The sequence below is a fragment of the Pomacea canaliculata genome, linkage group LG4 (genome assembly GCF_003073045.1).
Source record: "Pomacea canaliculata isolate SZHN2017 linkage group LG4, ASM307304v1, whole genome shotgun sequence".
Taxonomy (NCBI): Eukaryota; Metazoa; Mollusca; class Gastropoda; order Architaenioglossa; family Ampullariidae; genus Pomacea; species Pomacea canaliculata.
The window spans coordinates 68025-90538 of record NC_037593.1 but is presented as its reverse complement, the minus strand read 5'-3'; the positions used below and the strand labels follow the sequence as shown (position 1 = coordinate 90538).

At 42.1% G+C, this 22514-nt stretch overlaps 1 protein-coding gene across 1 annotated transcript in view; it reads left to right on the top strand.

The window, feature by feature from the left end:
• LOC112563022 (lactase-phlorizin hydrolase-like) overlaps window positions 1–22514 on the top strand; it is a 59847-nt gene that overhangs the window by 8413 nt on the left and 28920 nt on the right. The window contains 12 exon segments of the mRNA XM_025236709.1: window positions 2529–2765; window positions 2954–3083; window positions 7366–7571; window positions 8145–8357; window positions 8997–9101; window positions 9356–9486; window positions 9765–10022; window positions 12705–12888; window positions 13808–14047; window positions 14396–14525; window positions 17033–17214; window positions 21982–22179. Of these exon segments, the coding sequence (XP_025092494.1) occupies window positions 2529–2765; window positions 2954–3083; window positions 7366–7571; window positions 8145–8357; window positions 8997–9101; window positions 9356–9486; window positions 9765–10022; window positions 12705–12888; window positions 13808–14047; window positions 14396–14525; window positions 17033–17214; window positions 21982–22179 (2214 nt within the window).

Genomic DNA, 22514 nt, shown 5'->3' with positions numbered 1-22514 from the left:
ATATGTCACTGTCTCAGGTGACAACACAAAATGTCACTGTCTCAGGTGACAACACAAAATGTCACTGTCTCAGGTGAAAACACAATATGTCACTGTCTCAGGTGACAACACAAAATGTCACTGTCTCAGGTGACAACACAGTATGTCACTGTCTCAGGTGACAACACAATAAGACATATCAAACGCTGCCCTCATATGCTCCAGGATACCAATAAACTGCGCCTATAACAGTTATAAACAAGAACGAAATTACTCATATATATATTTAAGAGAATACATCAAAAATTCGCTGGCAGGCGACAGTTAATTTAAAATCGCTTTCCTCCCTTTCTTGTTCTGCTATCTAAAACTAAAGAAACTCGATGAGGCATTTACTAGGAGGGCTCAGCCACCATCGCTGTGCATAAAGCAAAAGCTCAAACGCCTACCAGGTAGGTAATGCATTATCCACACAATATTTAGCACAGAGCACTTAGGAGATTAAATTACTGTCAGGGTAAATAATGTTTAACTCGCTGGAATGTCCAGCAGATGAATTAAATTGTCAACAAGCACATTACGAGATTTTTCGCCAGGGGAGAACACTGCAGGGCTGTCCAGTGCGGCAGCTCACCCTGCATGTCACAGCAAGTGAGTTGTGCCTAGCAGGCTGTATCCCTATACAGGACGGAAGCACAAGACTATCCTACAGGACAATGTAGCCTTTCAGCTATTCCAGTGGGCTGCTACCTTCTGTACCGATCTACTGGGCACCAGTGTAACTCCATATTTTCTCGAGAATAGCACATGCGCTAACTAGTCACAAGACTGTAAACACAGCGCTATGTTTTAGGTTAGCTATTGGACTGTAATAACAGCGCTATGTTTTAGGTTAGCTACTGGACTGTAATAACAGCGCTATGTTTTAGTTTAGCTACTGGACTGTAACCAGAGCTATGTTTTAGTTTAGCTACTGGACTGTAACTAGAGCTATGTTTTAGGTTAGCTATTGGACTGTAACCACAGAGCTATGTTTTAGGTTAGCTACTGGACTCTAACCACAGAGCTATGTTTTAGGTTAGCTATTGGACTGTAATAACAGCGCTATGTTTTAGGTTAGCTATTGGACTGTAATAACAGCGCTATGTTTTAGGTTAGCTATTGGACTGTAGCCACAGCGCTATGTTTTAGGTTAGCTACTGGACTGTAATAACAGCGCTATGTTTTAGGTTAGCTATTGGACTGTAATAACAGCGCTATGTTTTAGTTTAGCTACTGGACTGTAACCAGAGCTATGTTTTAGTTTAGCTACTGGACTGTAACTAGAGCTATGTTTTAGGTTAGCTATTGGACTGTAACCAGAGCTATGTTTTAGTTTAGCTACTGGACTGTAACCACAGAGCTATGTTTTAGGTTGGCTATTGGACTGTAAAACAGCGCTATGTTATAGGTTAGCTATTGGACTGAACCAGAGCTATGTTTTAGGTTAGCTATTGGACTGTAATAACAGCGCTTGTTTTAGGTTAGGCTATTGACTGTAACCAGAGCTATGTTTTAGGTTAGCTATTGGACGTAATAACAGCGCTATGTTTAGGTTAGCTATTGGACTGTAACCAGAGCTATGTTTTAGGTTAAGCTATTGGACTGTCAATAACAGCACTATGTTTAGGTTAGCTACTGGACTGTAATAACAGCGCTATGTTTTAGGTTAGCTACTGGACTGTAATAACAGCGCTATGTTTAGTTAGCTATGGACTTAACAGAGCTATGTTTAGTTTAGCTACTGGACTGTAACCAGAGCTATGTTTTAGGTTAGCTACTGGACTTAACCAGAGCTATGTTTTAGGTTTAGCTACTGGACTGTAACCAGAGCTATGTTTTAGGTTAGCTATTTTACTGTAACCAGAGCTATGTTTTAGGTTAGCTATTGGACTGTAACCATAGAGCTATGTTTTAGGTTGGCTATTGGACTGTAATAACAGCGCTATGTTATAGGTTAACTACTGGACTGTAACCAGAGCTATGTTTTAGGTTAGCTATTGGACTGTAACCAGAGCTATGTTTTAGGTTAGCTATTGGACTGTAATAACAGCGCTATGTTTTAGGTTAGCTATTGGACTGTAACCAGAGCTATGTTTTAGGTTAGCTATTGGACTGTAATAACAGCGCTATGTTTTAGGTTAGCTATTGGACTGTAACCAGAGCTATGTTTTAGTTTAGCTACTGGACTGTAACCAGAGCTATGTTTTAGGTTAGCTATTGGACTGTAACCAGAGCTATGTTTTAGGTTAGCTATTGGACTGTAACCACAGAGCTATGTTTTAGTTTAGCTACTGGACTGTAACCAGAGCTATGTTTTAGGTTAGCTATTGGACTGTAACCACAGAGCTATGTTTTAGGTTGGCTATTGGACTGTAATAACAGCGCTATGTTATAGGTTAGCTACTGGACTGTAACCAGAGCTATGTTTTAGGTTAGCTATTGGACTGAAATAACAGCGCTATGTTTTAGTTTAGCTACTGGACTGTAACCACAGCATTACGCTTCAGGTCAGGTGGGCATTACGCTGGACAGCTATTGGTACGAACCTAAAGACCACAACAACGCCTCTGATGTCACTGCGCAGGCGCGCGCTATGTCCTTCTGGCTCGGCCTCTTCGCCAGTCCGCTGTTCACGGGAGACTACCCCGATGTTGTCAAGACCACACTGCAGGCGAAAGCTCGGAGGCTGGGGGTTGCGTCCCCCTTACCTCCCTTCTCGGAGGAGGAGAAACGTAGTATCAAGGGTGAGCGGTCCCTTTGATGACATTACGTGTCACGTGGTCTGGGCTGTATTCTATCAAGTGGACCTATTTCTTCAATTTGCCCCCCCACCCCAAACTGTCGTTTGATACCAGACTTGAAGACGATTGCAGGTGTGTAGCTTACCTGGAGAACGTGGTCGCAGATGAGAAAATACGATGACTTTGTCCAGGTACCCTAGACTTCCTCGGCATCAACCACTACAGCAGCCAGCTCGTGACAGACAACGGCGTTTCCTATGACATGTTTGGGTTTTACACAGATCAGAGCATCGACTTCACAAACGTTACAGGTGATCCCAGGTGAGTGGCACCTCTTGCTGTTAGCCAACCTCTCTAATGCACGAGATTACATTGCAAACTTCCATTGGAGAGCACCTCCTGGGCTTGTGTGTGTGTGTGTGTGTGTGTGTGTGTGTGTGTGAAATAAAATATATTAATTATTAGCATAATTATTGTGAGGTTTGCAGGCCATTTGGCCCATAAAAAAGTCTTCCCAAATAATTTAATACTGGGCTGGTAGTATGAGTAAACACAACAGAGCAGCACAAGTCCGCCACAGACACTGGCTTAGCATTTATTTTCTGAGTTTCCACTTTCAACTGAAACATAACTACTTTGGAGCAGGACGTCCGTTAAACATTAGAGAATAATAGCTGAACCACACAGGTAGATAGGTATCGACAGTCGAAGGTAAACATGAATCTTGTTGGTAAATATGCATACTTAGAGGTATGTCAATAAGAAAAAGACCATGTCTTGAACATACAGGCTCTCACACTTCCTCCAGAGTCTTGCCCCTTTGGCTTAAGATTCGGTCTCGGGGTGCAAGTGGAGTTGGTGTTAACAACTGAAATTGTTTTGACTGCTGACCGGTTGCTCCGTCCGCGCTGACATCGTGATGAGAAGGGACTTGCAAGGTTCTCGCTGCTTTATTTCACTTCGCACAGTCGCCCAGTTCTCTCCCAGACACACACAACAAGGTATGCCATTGGTCACCTTACTCACCATCCAATCATCAAGTAGCCAACACCGACGAGAAGGGGGCTACCCCTATTGACCCTCTGCCCCCCGAACAAGAGGCGTAGTGGGCAGGTGACTAACCCGACCTCCCAGTGTCAACCTACTAGGTCTGTGTCGATCAGTAGTCCCTTGACCGCCACCTGTAGTTGAAAATATCACATGGTTACACGTGGCAGCTGACAGGCCGCCATCTTGTCTATTGTGGGCGGTGGTCAGCAGTCCTGTACAGGACGACCTCCAGTCTTTGACCTTTGTAAGTCAGTTCTTCCTGTGACCACCGCGGCGTCCACTACCCTCCCGACCCAAGGTACCTTGGAGGACAGTCTTCCACAAGGTGTCGTGCCGGGTCACATGACCACAGAAGACTCACTTACGTCACTTGACTGTTGACAGTAGAAGTTCCTGGTGTCCTACAAGTGTGGCCATCTTGTTTCCTACTTGTCAACAAGCCACCCTAGAACCTAACTCGGACAATTGTTACTTCATTTTAAAAGTCCCACCTGACAGAGTACGACACTGGTCTGTGCATACATCAGGAGTGGGCAACAGCAGTGGACTAACAACTCCCAGCTGCCTGATGCCAGAAACAAAGTTAAAATACTTTGCGACATTTCCTTCCGTCTGTCTGCGTGGCTTCTATTCTCCCGAGCGTTTTTGTTTGGATGCCTTGTAGTAACACGATGACTCATCTTCCCGCGTTGTTCTTCCCTCTACATCTTTGTTATTACTGTGTGATCTTGTTCTACATCTTTGTTATTATTGTGTGATCTTGTTCTACATCTTTGTTATTATTGTGTGATCTTGTTCTACATCTTTGTTATTACTGTGTGATCTTGTTCTACATCTTTGTTATTATTGTGTGATCTTGTTCTACATCTTTGTGTGTGATGTTATTACTGTGTGATCTTGTTCTACATCTTTGTTATTATTGTGTGATCTTGTTCTACATCTTTGTTATTACTGTGTGATCTTGTTCTACATCTTTGTTATTATTGTGTGATCTTGTTCTACATCTTTGTTATTATGTGTGATCTTGTTCTACATCTTTGTTATTATGTGTGATCTTGTTCTACATCTTTGTTATTACTGTGTGATCTTGTTCTACATCTTTGTTATTATTGTGTGATCTTGTTCTACATCTTTGTTATTATTGTGTGATCTTGTTCTACATCTTTGTTATTACTGTGTGATCTTGTTCTACATCTTTGTTATTATTGTGTGATCTTGTTCTACATCTTTGTTATTACTGTGTGATCTTGTTCTACATCTTTGTTATTATTGTGTGATCTTGTTCTACATCTTTGTTATTACTGTGTGATCTTGTTCTACATCTTTGTTATTATTGTGTGATCTTGTTCTACATCTTTGTTATTATTGTGTGATCTTGTTCTACATCTTTGTTATTACTGTGTGATCTTGTTCTACATCTTTGTTATTATTGTGTGATCTTGTTCTACATCTTTGTTATTATTGTGTGATCTTGTTCTACATCTTTGTTATTATTGTGTGATCTTGTTCTACATCTTTGTTATTACTGTGTGATCTTGTTCTACATCTTTGTTATTACTGTGTGATCTTGTTCTACATCTTTGTTATTATTGTGTGATCTTGTTCTACATCTTTGTTATTATTGTGTGATCTTGTTCTACATCTTTGTTATTATTGTGTGATCTTGTTCTACATCTTTGTTATTATTGTGTGATCTTGTTCTACATCTTTGTTATTACTGTGTGATCTTGTTCTACATCTTTGTTATTATTGTGTGATCTTGTTCTACATCTTTGTTATTATTGTGTGATCTTGTTCTACATCTTTGTTATTATTGTGTGATCTTGTTCTACATCTTTGTTATTATTGTGTGATCTTGTTCTACATCTTTGTTATTACTGTGTGATCTTGTTCTACATCTTTGTTATTACTGTGTGATCTTGTTCTACATCTTTGTTATTATTGTGTGATCTTGTTCTACATCTTTGTTATTATTGTGTTGATCTTGTTCTACATCTTGGTTATTATTGTGTGATCTTGTTCTACATCTTTGTTATTACTGTGTGATCTTGTTCTACATCTTTGTTATTATTGTGTGATCTTGTTCTACATCTTTGTTATTATTGTGTGATCTTGTTCTACATCTTTGTTATTATTGTGTGATCTTGTTCTACATCTTTGTTATTACTTGTGTGATCTTGTTCTACATCTTTGTTATTACTGTGTGATCTTGTTCTACATCTTTGTTATTACTGTGTGATCTTGTTCTACATCTTTGTTATTATTGTGTGATCTTGTTCTACATCTTTGTTATTACTGTGTGATCTTGTTCTACATCTTTGTTATTATTGTGTGATCTTGTTCTACATCTTTGTTATTACTGTGTGATCTTGTTCTACACCTTTGTTATTACTGTGTGATCTTGTTCTACATCTTTGTTATTATTGTGTGATCTTGTTCTACATCTTTGTTATTATTGTGTGATCTTGTTCTACATCTTTGTTATTATTGTGTGATCTTGTTCTACATCTTTGTTATTATTGTGTGATCTTGTTCTACATCTTTGTTATTACTGTGTGATCTTGTTCTACATCTTTGTTATTACTGTGTGATCTTGTTCTACATCTTTGTTATTACTGTGTGATCTTGTTCTACATCTTTGTTATTATTGTGTGATCTTGTTCTACATCTTTGTTATTACTGTGTGATCTTGTTCTACATCTTTGTTATTACTGTGTGATCTTGTTCTACATCTTTGTTATTACTGTGTGATCTTGTTCTACATCTTTGTTATTATTGTGTGATCTTGTTCTACATCTTTGTTATTATTGTGTGATCTTGTTCTACATCTTTGTTATTACTGTGTGATCTTGTTCTACATCTTTGTTATTATTGTGTGATCTTGTTCTACATCTTTGTTACTATTATTTTAACTTGTTCATCGCAATGAGTTCACCGTAGGCTGAGATATTGCACTTAATAAATTCCTACTTGTTGTTGTTGTTGTTGTTGTTGTTGTTGTTGTTGTTATTATTGCATAAAATACAATAACTTCGTTCTACCATGGTATTTATGCTTTCGAAAAAACCACCAAATGAATAAAAAACGGCCTCTTTCTTTTGAAAAAAAACCCCGTGTGTATACAAAATATTGTCAATTTTTATATCAGGACCTTCTTATATTTGTCAAATTTCTACTGTGCAAGTTACACATTTCTTTAAACAATGAAATTGTAGTTGCGAACATTGCGGAATTTGTTTCATATGTAATGGGAAAATTTGTTCGGCTTTTGTGTTTTCTTACTTCCGGTAAACGGGATGGTGAAAAAGTGCAATGTTAGTAGGAACCCTCTCCTGTTTATCTCTCGCATGTAACATCACATGCTAGGTCTCTTCATGTCCAAGTTCTATGTCAAACATAGTGTAAACATGATGACGGTATGCAGATGCTCAACGAGCTTCTCGGATAAAAAAGTTATTGTGTAATCCATTTAAAAGATTCTGAAATTGAATGAAGGCTTACATCTTTGGCCAAAGCCTTATAGTCAGTACATGCTACATGTGTGTGTGTGTAGTCTAGCTTATCGGACAGATACAGGTTCTGAGAACGACTACCCCCGTCTCATGGGATTCGGCTTGCGCAAGCTGCTGAACTACATCCGCACCACCTACAACAACCCTGTGGTGTACATCACTGAAAACGGCTACAGGGGCTGCGGCACGATGAAGGACGAGAAGCGCATTGAATACATTCGAGAATACAGCAACAATGTCCTGAAAGGTGAGTTCATATTAAATGAAACAAGTAAACCTTATATTTCTTTGAGTTATTAGAAAATTAAGGATGACACCAGGAAGGTCTCTCGTTTATGTTACAAGAGGGAATACAGTCCCTTCACTGAAGTTTACTAGTTTATGGTAGCTACTCCTAGTTCAGTATTATGTTTATCCTGTTCGTTGCAGTTATTTGTAGCTCAGTATATATTTACACTGTTTATGGTAGTTATCGTTACGTCACTGTAATTTGTGTTTACACTGTTTATGGTACTTACCTTTACTTCACTGTAATTTGTGTTTACGCTGTTTATGGTAGTTATCGTTACGTCACTGTAATTAGTGTTTACACTGTTTATGGTAGTTATCGTTACGTCACTGTAATTAGTGTTTACGCTGTTTATGGTACTTACCTTTACTTCACTGTAATTAGTGTTTACACTGTTTATGGCAGTTATCTTTACACAGTTTCCTGTAGCTGCTCCTACTTCAGGTATGCTTACAATGTTCGTTGCACTTGTTGACAGTGTTGACTTCCCACTTTAGTAACCTATTCTATAAACTTTGTTCTGCCTGCCAGCCATTCGAGACGGATGTGACGTCAGAGGCTACTTCGTGTGGAGCCTCCTGGACAACTTCGAGTGGACATTCGGGTACACAGTGAGGTTCGGTTTATACTACGTGGACTTTGAGAGAGACGACAGGCCTCGCTACCCCAGGTCTAGCGCCGACTTCTACTCGCTGTTAATTAGGGAGAGAGGCTTCACCCCAGCCGTCCTCGACTTCCGGGCATGTGAGTTGAAAGCTCAGGAACTAACTGTTCTTTTCTCTTCCCTCACTCGCTAACCTCTCGTAGAGGTGTCTACATCCTTTGTTTGACTCTACAGCTCTCTACCAAAGCTTGAGATAACTTTTGATGCCAGGTACCTGGGCAAGAAATTAACAAAGGATAATTGAGTCATAAAAGTATTTGAATATCTACCATAAGTAGTTGGACTTTTCATTAAATTAAGATGTTGTATTGCTTATAGATCACATCACATTAGGTGTCCTATCATATTTATTATAGAGCACGTGTCATCATGATCATCACAGACCATAGTAGGACACTTAGTCTTGTTATTAAAGTTCAGGACCTCGGTATTGTTTATTACATTGCCCTCTATGATGATCACTACAGGCTACTGGGGAAGAGTTAATGTTTTACTAAATATCAAGATTTGGTGTTGTTTGATTACCGCTCCTCACAGACTACAGTAGTGTTATATTTATATTATATTTTATATTATATTATTATGTTTATAATTCAGTCTTATTATTCAAGTTGGCGATGAGCGCTGGGTACAGAGCCCGTGTAATTAGCATGGCAACAGAAGGCTGTAAACAAGTCTCACTTTCAACTCTCCACCCGGCGCCCTGTCTGTTCTGTCAGATCCTGCTGACCGCGACACCTTTCTGTACGACCATTTCCCGCGCAACTTCTCGTGGGGCGTGTCCACTTCCGCCTACCAGGTGGAGGGCGCGTGGAACGAGGACGGTAGGGTGGCTACCAGGGCATTCATTTACTTTCTATTTATTGAAATCCCAAAAGAAAAGAAGCGTTTATGTGCACTCCCAATATTGTGTTATGTGACCTCTGAGAGAACTGCCATTTGTGACATTGTACAGGTTACCTTCACTAAACGGAAGAAGCGTATCGAACGTAGGAATATGGAACTACATCGTCCTTCTCCTCTCCCGTACACAGGTCAGGAGAGAATGTAAACAATAACTTTCCTCATAACCATGCAGGTAAAGGACCCAGCATCTGGGACTCGTTTGTTCACCACGGTAGCCATGTGATGAACAGACAGACGGGCGACGTGGCCTGCGACAGCTACCACCACATCGCTGATGACGTCAAGATGCTTAAAGATCTCGGTGTACGTATGTCTCGTGATGGTCCTCGTGACAATGGTATATATGTCATGTCTCTCTCCTCGTGACAATGGTATGCTGAAAGACCTCGACAGTGTCACACTCACGACAAAGGTCACAGCCATTATCAACATTTTCACATTTCCTTTCTGAGCGTTTGACAGGAGGTCGTTACAATGACCCGATTGTTGAATCCATCCCATTACACACCACCTTCCTTTGTTTTCTTTGTGGTCCTGTTTTTAACGAGGTCAAGCCCCGTTTATTGCCATGTGTCGTGAAGGTGCAGCACTACCGCTTCTCCCTCGCCTGGAGTCGCATCCTGCCAGACGGCACACCCGAGTCGCTCAACGACTTGGGGGTTAAATACTACAACGACCTCATCGACGCTCTGATCGCCAACAGCATCCAGCCCATGGTCACCCTGTATCACTACGACCTGCCACAAGCCATGCAGGACCGCGGCGGCTGGAGAAATGAAACCATCATCGACCACTTCAACAACTACGCTCGTGTCTGCTTTGAACAGTTTGGAGACAGGGTGAGTTCAGTGCATTACCACACTAACCAAATAAAGAACAGCACCAGGATTGTGTCAACTAGTCAACCTAGGCGGGTTGAAGTAAAACACACTCCATGCGCAGTCCTGTAACAAATCCAGATATTGTCTTCAGGCGCTTCACACCGGGGTGGTTGTGGTGGGCTGATACCCACATCACAGCAGCGCATGTACTAGACACAACTTGCAGTGAGAAAGCTAGGTGAGATCATCAAGTGATGTACACAAGTACAGTATAGTATACAGCTAGGTGAGAACATCAAGTGATGTACACAAGTACAGTATACAGCTAGGTGAGATCATCAAGTGATGTATACAAGTACAGTATACAGCTAGGTGAGAACATCAAGTGATGTATACAAGTACAGTATACAGCTAGGTGAGAACATCAAGTGATGTATATAAGTACAGTATACAGCTAGGTGAGATCATCAAGTGATGTACACACGTACAGTATACAGCTAGGTGAGATCATCAAGTGATGTATACAAGTACAGTATACAGCTAGGTGAGAACATCAAGTGATGTATACAAGTACAGTATAGTATACAGCTAGGTGAGAACATCAAGTGATGTACACAAGTACAGTATAGTATACAGCTGCGTGAGAACATCAAGTGATGTACACAAGTACAGTATAGTATACAGCTAGGTGAGAACATCAAGTGATGTATACAAGTACAGTATACAGCTAGGTGAGATCATCAAGTGATGTACACAAGTACAGTATACAGCTAGGTGAGATCATCAAGTGACGTATACAAGTACAGTATACAGCTAGGTGAGAACATCAAGTGATGTATACAAGTACAGTATAGTATACAGCTAGGTGAGAACATCAAGTGATGTACACAAGTACAGTATAGTATACAGCTAGGTGAGAACATCAAGTGATGTATACAAGTACAGTATAGTATACAGCTGCGTGAGAACATCAAGTGATGTACACAAGTACAGTATAGTATACAGCTGCGTGAGAACATCAAGTGATGTACACAAGTACAGTATAGTATACAGCTAGGTGAGAACATCAAGTGATGTATACAAGTACAGTATACAGCTAGGTGAGATCATCAAGTGATGTACACAAGTACAGTATACAGCTAGGTGAGATCATCAAGTGATGTATACAATACAGTTAGAAACATCAAGTGATACAAGTACAGTATACAGCTAGGTGAGAACATCAAGTGATGTACACAAGTACAGTATAGTATACAGCTAGGTGAGAACATCAAGTGATGTATACAAGTACAGTATACAGCTAGGTGAGAACATCAAGTGATGTATACAAGTACAGTATACAGCTAGGTGAGAACATCAAGTGATGTACACAAGTACAGTATACAGCTAGGTGAGAACATCAAGTGATGTACACAAGTACAGTATAGTATACAGCTAGGTGAGAACATCAAGTGATGTATACAAGTACAGTATACAGCTAGGTGAGAACATCAAGTGATGTATACAAGTATAGTATAGTATACAGCTAGGTGAGAACATCAAGTGATGTATACAAGTACAGTATACAGCTAGGTGAGAACATCAAGTGATGTATACAAGTATAGTATACAGCTGCGTGAGAACATCAAGTGATGTATACAAGTACAGTATAGTATACAGCTAGGTGAGAACATCAAGTGATGTACACAAGTACAGTATACAGCTAGGTGAACACATCAATACAATCCGTGGCTGATGTCGAGCGTGCGTTTTACACAAACGTAATGTTGCTGATGGCGGGTTGGTGGGTGGGTGACGATTAGATATATACAAATACTTAGGTACTCACAAAACATCTACGATCCCATGCACTCTCAAGTTGCCAAGCATTGAATAGGGTTCATGTCGTCTCCCTAAGGAGCAGAACTTCCTGCTGCGAGCAGGAAACCGCGGGACGGCTGCTGACGTCACTGTCGCCACGCTGACACATGACGTCACACACTCTCCATGCTGGTGACCATGTGATGACCACAACACAATCCTGTGCATGATAGCTATCGCACTGCCTGTACACAATAATTAGCATACAATTCTGTATACGATATTCGCTGCACAAACCTGTAGACAATCATCATCACACGAACCTTATACACCAATCATCGCATAACCTGTACATAATAGTCTTCACAAAACCTGTGCACAATAATTATGATATAAACACGTACACAACAATCATTACACAAACAATTACACAATAATTATCGCACAGACCTGTAAACTTGTACACAGTCGTCATCACACAAGCCCACATGAGGGTTTTCCGTGACAAAAAGTAGTTCCGCTGACCTATCCTCATAGTTGTACCAGAATCCCCTCTACTGGTCTAAAAATATAAATAATTGCAATACACTATCAGGATAAATAACAATTAATTACTTAAAGCCATGAGAATGAGTGGGTTAGCCCTGACCCTGAACAGTTGGCAGTAAGGCCAGCACACCAACGCTCGGTGGTCACTTGGCACAAAGACGAGATTCCACAGGAACTCACAGGTCTTCGTTACAATAACAGCCTGCATTTTAATATTTACAGTTCACCGAGTCCATGTGGAGTGTGCAGGTTAGCACCTAATCACTTAGTAATTAGAGATCGGCACACTATTGTAATCGACAGATGCTCAGCAGTGCTAGTGGCTAACCAAGTCCCAACCCTTTGTGACAGGTGAAGTTGTGGATCACCTTCAATGAACCAGCGGTGGTGGCTTGGTACGGCCATGGTAACGGCGTCTTGGCACCCGGCATCCACGACCCCGGGGTGGGCGTGTACACAGTGGCCCACAACATCATCCGCTCCCACGCCAAGGCCTTCCACACCTACGACACGCACTTCCGCCACGTCTACAAGGGTGCGTGAGTTGGGGCCAGCCGAGACTGTACTGTCTGCTGCGGGCGCTCATGGGTTGGGGCTAGCCGAGACTGTGGTCTGACCAGGAAGCTAGGTCAGCATCGTGTAACCTCGGAGTTTGTTAGTTACAGGGCAGCCGAGGTTTACCATGGGGTCAAAACCATCGTAACAATCCTGTATACAGCGCTGATATGTTTATTGCACAACAAACGGTTCAACAAAGCCCGTGTCTATCCGGTAACAATGTGTAAATGTAAGACAACTCCACAGTTTAAACTTATTACAGCAATCTATGTTCATCGCATTAGAAAGTCGGAATCTACGGCCATTTCTTATTTTTCAACAAAACTTTAGAGTAGCCCAACCACGTGTCTATCACAATGATCATTTCTCACTTTCAAAAAAAAATTTCTTTATATACATTGTAACACCTTGTAAAACTCTGAGTGAATGGACACAAGCAAATATAATTATTGTTACACAATAACCTGATTACTAACACTGTAGATACACAAACAAATATAATTATTGTTACACAATAACCTGATTACTAACACTGTAGACCAGGGGTGGGCAGTTAATTTTCCCAAGGGGCCGAATGAGAAAGTGGGATGGCTTTAGGGGGCCGGACTAATGTAGTTAACTCAGTTTTAGACAATACTGTATATATAGTATATATACTGGCGGTCGGGCCAGCGGGCGGGCGGGTCAGAGTCAGGAGGCGGGCCGGATCCGGCCCGCGGGCTGGCATTTGCCCAGGTCTGGTGTAGACACACAAATATAATTCTTTTACTCTAAGATGCACGGTCGCACTTTGTGACTAAAGCTACTTTTCCTCTCTTCCAAAAGTGAAATCGTCACACGTACACCATCATTCTTTACCTCACTGATCTGATACCTTTGTCACCATGACAACTCAGGTAAAGTCGGCATCACTTTGAACATCGACTGGCAGGAGCCGATGACGACGAGTGAAGAGGACGAGTTGGCGGCGGAGCGCGCCATGATGTTCAAGCTGGGGTGGTTCGGCAACCCCATCTACGGCGACGGCGACTACCCCGAGGTGATGAAGCGCGTGGTGGCCGAGAAAAGTCAGCGACAGGGACTGACCACCTCGCGCCTGCCCGCCTTCACCGCGGAGGAAAAGAGACTCAACAGAGGTTTATACATCTCTTGCTCCTTTCTTTGCCTTCGACTTGCGGTGTTTTCCGTGAATAACTTCGTAGGATCAGTGACTCAGCGGTTTTTCTCATGGCTCATATGTAGTCTGTACTAACAGGATAGTCGGGTGTGAGTATGGCTCATATAGTGCGTGTACTCTGTACTAACAGGATAGTCGGGTGTGAGTATGGCTCATATAGTGCGTGTACTCTGTACTAACAGTATGGTCAGGTGTGAGTATGGCTCAATAAGCAGCTTTCTATTTTTTAGCTTTCATTTAGCTTACAGCTACCCTGATAATGTCATTCTCATCGGAAAGGGAAAAGGTCAATACTGATGTTGTTCAGATTCCTACGACTTCCTGGGGATTAACCACTACACATCCCAGCTGGTCAGCAACAACCCGAATCCAAACTCCAGCGCCAGCTACGAGAATGATCAGGACATCGACACCCACGCTGACCACTGCTGGCCGGAGTGAGTAGCTGCTGGATGTCAAAACTGAAACTAGATTACACTTCTTAGCTACATGATCTTTACATGAGACTTTATATCATAATCTTGTCTGATACTACACGACCTTTACATATCAGACTTTATATCATAATATTGTCTGATACTACACGACCTTTACATATCAACTTTATATTGTAATATAATATTATCTGATACTACACGACCTTTACATATCAGACTTTATATTGTAATACAATATTATCTGATACTACACGACCTTTACATATCAACTTTATATTGTAATATAATATTACCTGATACTACACGACCTTTACATATCAACTTTATATTGTAATATAATATTATCTGATACTACACGACCTTTACATATCACACTTTATATTGTAATATAATATTATCTGATACTACACGACCTTTACATATCAGACTTTGTAATACAATATTATCTGATACTACACGACCTTTACATATCAACTTTATATTGTAATATAATATTATCTGATACTACACGACCTTTACATATCAACTTTATATTGTAATATAATATTATCTGATACTACACGACCTTTACATATCACACTTTATATTGTAATATAATATTATCTGATACTACACGACCTTTACATATCAGACTTTGTAATACAATATTATCTGATACTACACGACCTTTACATATCAACTTTATATTGTAATATAATATTATCTGATACTACACGACCTTTACATATCAACTTTATATTGTAATATAATATTATCTGATACTACACGACCTTTACATATCAGACTTTATAATACAATATCATCTGATACTACACGACCTTTACATATCAGACTTTATAATACAATATCATCTGATACTACACGACCTTTACATATCAGACTTTATAATACAATATCATCTGATACTACACGACCTTTACATATCAGACTTTATAATACAATATCACCTGATACTACACGACCTTTACATATCAGACTTTATATTGTAATAAAATATTATCTGATACTACACGACCTTTACATATCAACTTTATATTGTAATATAATATTATCTGATACTACACGACCTTTACATATCAGACTTTATAATACAATATCATCTGATACTACACGACCTTTACATATCAACTTTATATTGTAATATAATATTATCTGATACTACACGACCTTTACATATCACACTTTATATTGTAATATAATATTATCTGATACTACACGACCTTTACATATCACACTTTATATTGTAATATAATATTATCTGATACTACACGACCTTTACATATCACACTTTATATTGTAATATAATATTATCTGATACTACACGACCTTTACATATCAGACACTTATATTGTAATATAATATTATCTGATACTACACGACCTTTACATATCACACTTTATATTGTAATATAATATTATCTGATACTACACGACCTTTACATATCACACTTTATATTGTAATATAATATTATCTGATACTACACGACCTTTACATATCAACTTTATATTGTAATATAATATTATCTGATACTACACGACCTTTACATATCAACTTTATATTGTAATATAATATTATCTGATACTACACGACCTTTCCCTATCAGAAATGTCTGAAACTTACTGACCTGTACACGTCACAATGACACTGACATGGAAGACTCCAATGAACTCCACGAATGACCCTTGTGCTCGACAATACAAAGATGTCGACGCCTGATACTAGAAGACATGAAGCCATACAGTAGTCGTAATACCTGAGACTAGAGGGCATGGTGCTACTCCACGATATTAAGCTTGAAGTTGTTGTGTCTGACTATTCTGTTGGATGCCTCATGTAAATGTGTAAATGTGTAAATATGTAAATATGTAAATATGTAAATACACTGTGACAAACGTTCGACTCCTAAAGTGGCCCATGGAGGTAAAATTAATTTCAATATTCTTGTTTTTCTGGCTGTATTTGTTGAAAGTATGGGGCATGAAGTGGCCATCAATGTAGTTCAAAAGATAACGGCTCACCTGGTTCTTATGTAATAAACTGTTAGTGCCCGGATGTTGGAAACCTTGTGGTGTCGATAGAATTGACGTCACACGTGACGCAGCCTCCACCACCCATTGTTTTTTTGTCGGCGATGACGCAACTGACGATTGAAAGACACAGAACATGTAAACACCACCACCACCACCACCACCACCACCACCACCACCACACCACCACCACCACCACCACCACCACCACCACCACCACCACCACCACCGCCTTTATTCATCCATTGATGTCGTTTCACGTCCGTCTGTATGCCAGAGGCCAACTTCTGCCATGGTGTCATATGTATATAAATAAATAAATATATATAAAATATAACAATATAACGATATATATATATCAGTGTAGTACGCAACAAGCCGCCGTCTAGTGAAAGAGATGTAGCCTACGTGTCTAAAACAGTTTCTTCACAGAAAACTTGTTATATTGTCTCTGTTCCTTTTATATAAATCAATTTCTAGTGTTGGGTATGCTTGGATGAAGTCCAACCCTTGGGGCTTACGCAACACCCTGCGCTGGGTACGGGACCGTTGGCACAACCCTCCCGTCTACATCACCGAGAACGGCCGACCAGACGTCGAGGGCCCTAACGACATCGACCGCATCTACTACCATCGCAACTACACCAACGAGGTCCTGAAAGGTCTGTAGATGTTGCTGACAGATGTAGTCTCTGGGCCTGGCACTAAGGTGTCATGTCCAATAGAATATCTAGCCACTGTGCTTACGGTGACCAGTCACTCACCCGTCAAAAAGTCATACTCAGGGGTGATGAGGGTCGGGCAGGGAGGGGGGATCCGCGGCAGTGAAGGGGGCCCGGCCTTGGTCAGTGGATGTTTTCCTTTTTCATTTGCATTTCTTTTTCTTTTAAAGAAATGTCGAGGAAACAGTCTGCACTCTGGGGTTGTTTTCTACGGAGCGGAGTACTACAGGTTTGATCCTGTGATGTCAGTTTTCTTCACGAACTAGCCACTCACGTGTAAACAACTCTATGCTCAAGTAGTGATGCAGATCCTAGTGCACTTGTCCTGATGTGCGCAGCCTGTAGTACATTACTGAATTCAGTGTAGATATTGACCATCGAATTATGACCATGATATTGTCCACGGAGAAAATACATTACAATTACAAGGGGCCCGGAGAGGTGGTCTGCCCCGGAGCTGATACTGACTTACATTAGTCTTACACTGCCACTCACTGATCCATCAACAGGTGAAGCCTCACTGTTCTTACATTGCACAGCCAGTGACCCTCGACAAGAAAAGGTCGACAGGTCTTACTGTCAGCAGGGACAGTGACACGAATCCAAAGACTTTGCAGGACACGTTGGCCATAGTGAAGCAGTAACAGTGTAATCACTGTAATCACTGTAATCATGTAATGGACCAGCTTGAACTGCGGGACTGACCGTCTTCCATAAAATATCTGACAGTCGTAGGATAAGCAGCGACCACCTTTTACTTCACTATTCCATCAGAATAGTTCTACGATAGTCAGGGTGGATATCGAACCACGGAGGGTGAAGTGGACCAGCCGTCCGTCATGTCAGACAACAGTGATCTAACTTCTTTTTGAGTATATATCTATATCGTAATCAAAGTGACAGATCAGGACTTTATATTAGGTCATAAGGTCATATTGTCAAATTATTTCAGTTTCCACAATCCGTTGTCAGTAGAGACACATTCGATCATTTTATCTGGTAGAGTTCAGTCGGGTGTAAATGCTACTTTCTAAGCTAGACACACACAACACGCGCACATTCACACACATTCACAATCACTACAGGAAACTGGGACACACACATACTATCACACACACACACACACACACCACACACACTACCACACACACACTACCACACACACACCACACACACTACCACACACACTACCACACACACCCACACACACTACCACACACACACACACTACCACACACACACACTACCACACACACACTACCACACACACTACCACACACACTACCACACACACACACTACCACACACACTACCACACACACTACCACACACTACCACACACACTACCACACACACACTACCACACACACACTACCACACACACTACCACACACACTACCACACACACACTACCACACACACACTACCACACACACACCACACACACACTACCACACACACACTACCACACACACTACCACACACACTACCACACACACTACCACACACACACTACCACACACACACTACCACACACACTACCACACACACACTACCACACACACTACCACACACACTACCACACACACACACCACACACACACTACCACACACACACTACCACACACACCACACACACACACACACACTACCACACACACTACCACACACACACACACACACACTACCACACACTCTATCACACACACAACCACACACACACTACCACACACACTACCACACACACACTACACACACACTACCACACACACCCACACACACACACACACACACTACCACACACACTACCACACACACTACCACACACTACACACTACCACACACACCACACACACTACCACACACACACTACCACACACACTACCACACACACACACACACACACTACCACACACACTACCACACACACTACCACACACACACTACCACACACACACCACACACACTACCACACACACTACCACACACACACTACCACACACACACACACACTACCACACACACTACCACACACACTACCACACACACTACCACACACACTACCACACACACACTACCACACACACACACACTACCACACACACTGCCACACACACTGCCACACACACTACCACACACACTACCACACACACACCACACACTACCACACACACTACCACACACACTGCCACACACACTACCACACACACCACAACGTGCACACACACTACACACACACACTACCACACACCACTACGACACACACACCACACACACTACCACACACACTGCCACACACACTTGCCACACACACTACCACACCACTACCACACACACACACTGCCACACACACACTACACACACACTACCACACACACTACCACACCACACCACACACACTACCACACACACACTACCACACACTACACACACACTACCACACACACAACTACCACACACACACACCCCACACACTACCACACACACTGCCACACACACTACCACACACACACACTGCCACACACACACTACCACACACACTACCACACACACTACCACACACACCACACACACACACACCACACACACTACCACACACACTACCACACACACTCTACCACACACACACACTACCACACACACTGCCACACACACTACCACACACACTCTACCACACACACACTACCACACACACTACACACACACACACACTCTACCACACACACTTACCACACACACTGCCACACACACTGCCACACACACACTACCACACACACTACCACACACACTACCACACACACTCCACACACACACTACCACACACTACCACACACACTACCACACACACTACCACACACACACTACCACACACACTACCACACACACTACACACACTACCACACACTACACACACACTCTACCACACACACACTACCACACACACACCACACACACTACCACACACACTACCCTACACACTACCACACACACTACCACACACACTACCATACACACTACCACACACACACTACACACACACACACACTACCACACACACTACCACACACACTACCACACACACTACCACACACTCTAACCACACACACTACCACACACACTACCACACACACACTACCACACACACTACCACACACTACCACACACACACTACCACACACCACTACCACACACACTACCACACACACACTACCACACACTACCACACACACACTACCACACACTCTACCAACACACTACCACACACACACTACCACACACACGCACACTACCACACACACACTACCACACACACTACCACACACTCTACCACACACACTATCACACACACACACTACCACACACACTCTACCACTCACACACTACCACACACACTACCACCCACACACACACACACTACCACACACACTACCACACACACTACCATACACACCTACCACACACTACCACACACACTACCACACACTCTACCACACACACTACCACACACACTACCACACACACACTACACACACTACCACACACACACTACCACACACACCACCACACATCCTACCACACACACACTATCACACACTCACTACCACAAACTCTACCACGCACACACTATCACACACACACTACCACACACACACTACCAGAGACACTACCACACACACTCTACCACACACTCTACCACACACACTACCACACACACTCTACCACACACTCTACCACACAGACACACTACCACACACACACTACTCCCCACACACACTACCACACACACTACCACACACGCACACTACCCACACACACACTACCACACACACCACACACACACACTACCACACACACCACAACTCTACCACACACACACACACACACACACACTACCACACCACACACTCACACACACACACACACACACACACACTACCACACACACACTACCACACACACTCACACACACTACCACACACACACACACACTACCACACACACTACCACACACACACTACCACACACACACTACCACACACACTACCACACACACACTACCACACACACACACTACCACACACACCACACACACACACACACACACTACCACACACACACTACCACACACACACACTTCCACACACACACCACCACACACACTACCACACACTCACACACTACCACCACACTAAGACACACACACTACCACGCACTCTACCATACACACTACCACACACACTACCACACACACTGCCACACACACACACACACTACCACACACAAACACACTACCACACACGCACACACTACACACACACACACACACTACCACACACACACACTACCACACACACACACTACCACACACACACACTACCACACACACACTACCACACACACTACCACACACACACACTACCACACACACACTACCACACACACACTACCACACACACACACTACCACACACACACTACCACACACACACACTACCACACACACACTACCACACACACACACTACCACACACACACACTACCACACACACACACTACCACACACACACTACCACACACACACACACACACACACACACAGAGTTGTGGAGAGTAAAGTACTAGAATTACTCAATATTTGTTTAAGTTTTCTTTTACTCTGTTTCCTATTTTTATCTTGTAGACTAAAAAATTATGTTTCTTTCTGCAGCCATAAAGCTGGATGGATGTGATGTTCGTGGATATACCGCTTGGTCCCTGATGGACAACTTTGAGTGGGTAGCTGGGTACACCCAGAGGTTTGGCCTGTACGCCGTGGACTTCAACAGCCCCAACCGCACCCGCAGCCCCAGACAGTCGGCGACCTTCTACAGGGAGCTCATCACAGAGAACGGCTTTGTGAAAAGTTGAAGATGAGCTCAGCTCATGCTTATAGTGAGCACATCCCACAGCATATATTCTCATATCAATAAAATAGTCCTCAGATTGTGTGCTGGCTTCTTAGTTATTTTTTCTCTACCTTACTTTTCAGGGTGACGGTTATATTTCTTGTCCTCGCATTTGTGTGATGATTTGATTCTCCTAGAGGTATGTCAACTTTGATACTTCCACTCTAACCATACTAAAAACGAAAAGGTTGTGTACAGGAATCTCAACTCTTATTTGGTCATGATATAAAGCAACTCGAGAAAAGAGACCTGTGATGATTTTCGCTGTCACTGCACAGAGAAAACACAATAAAGG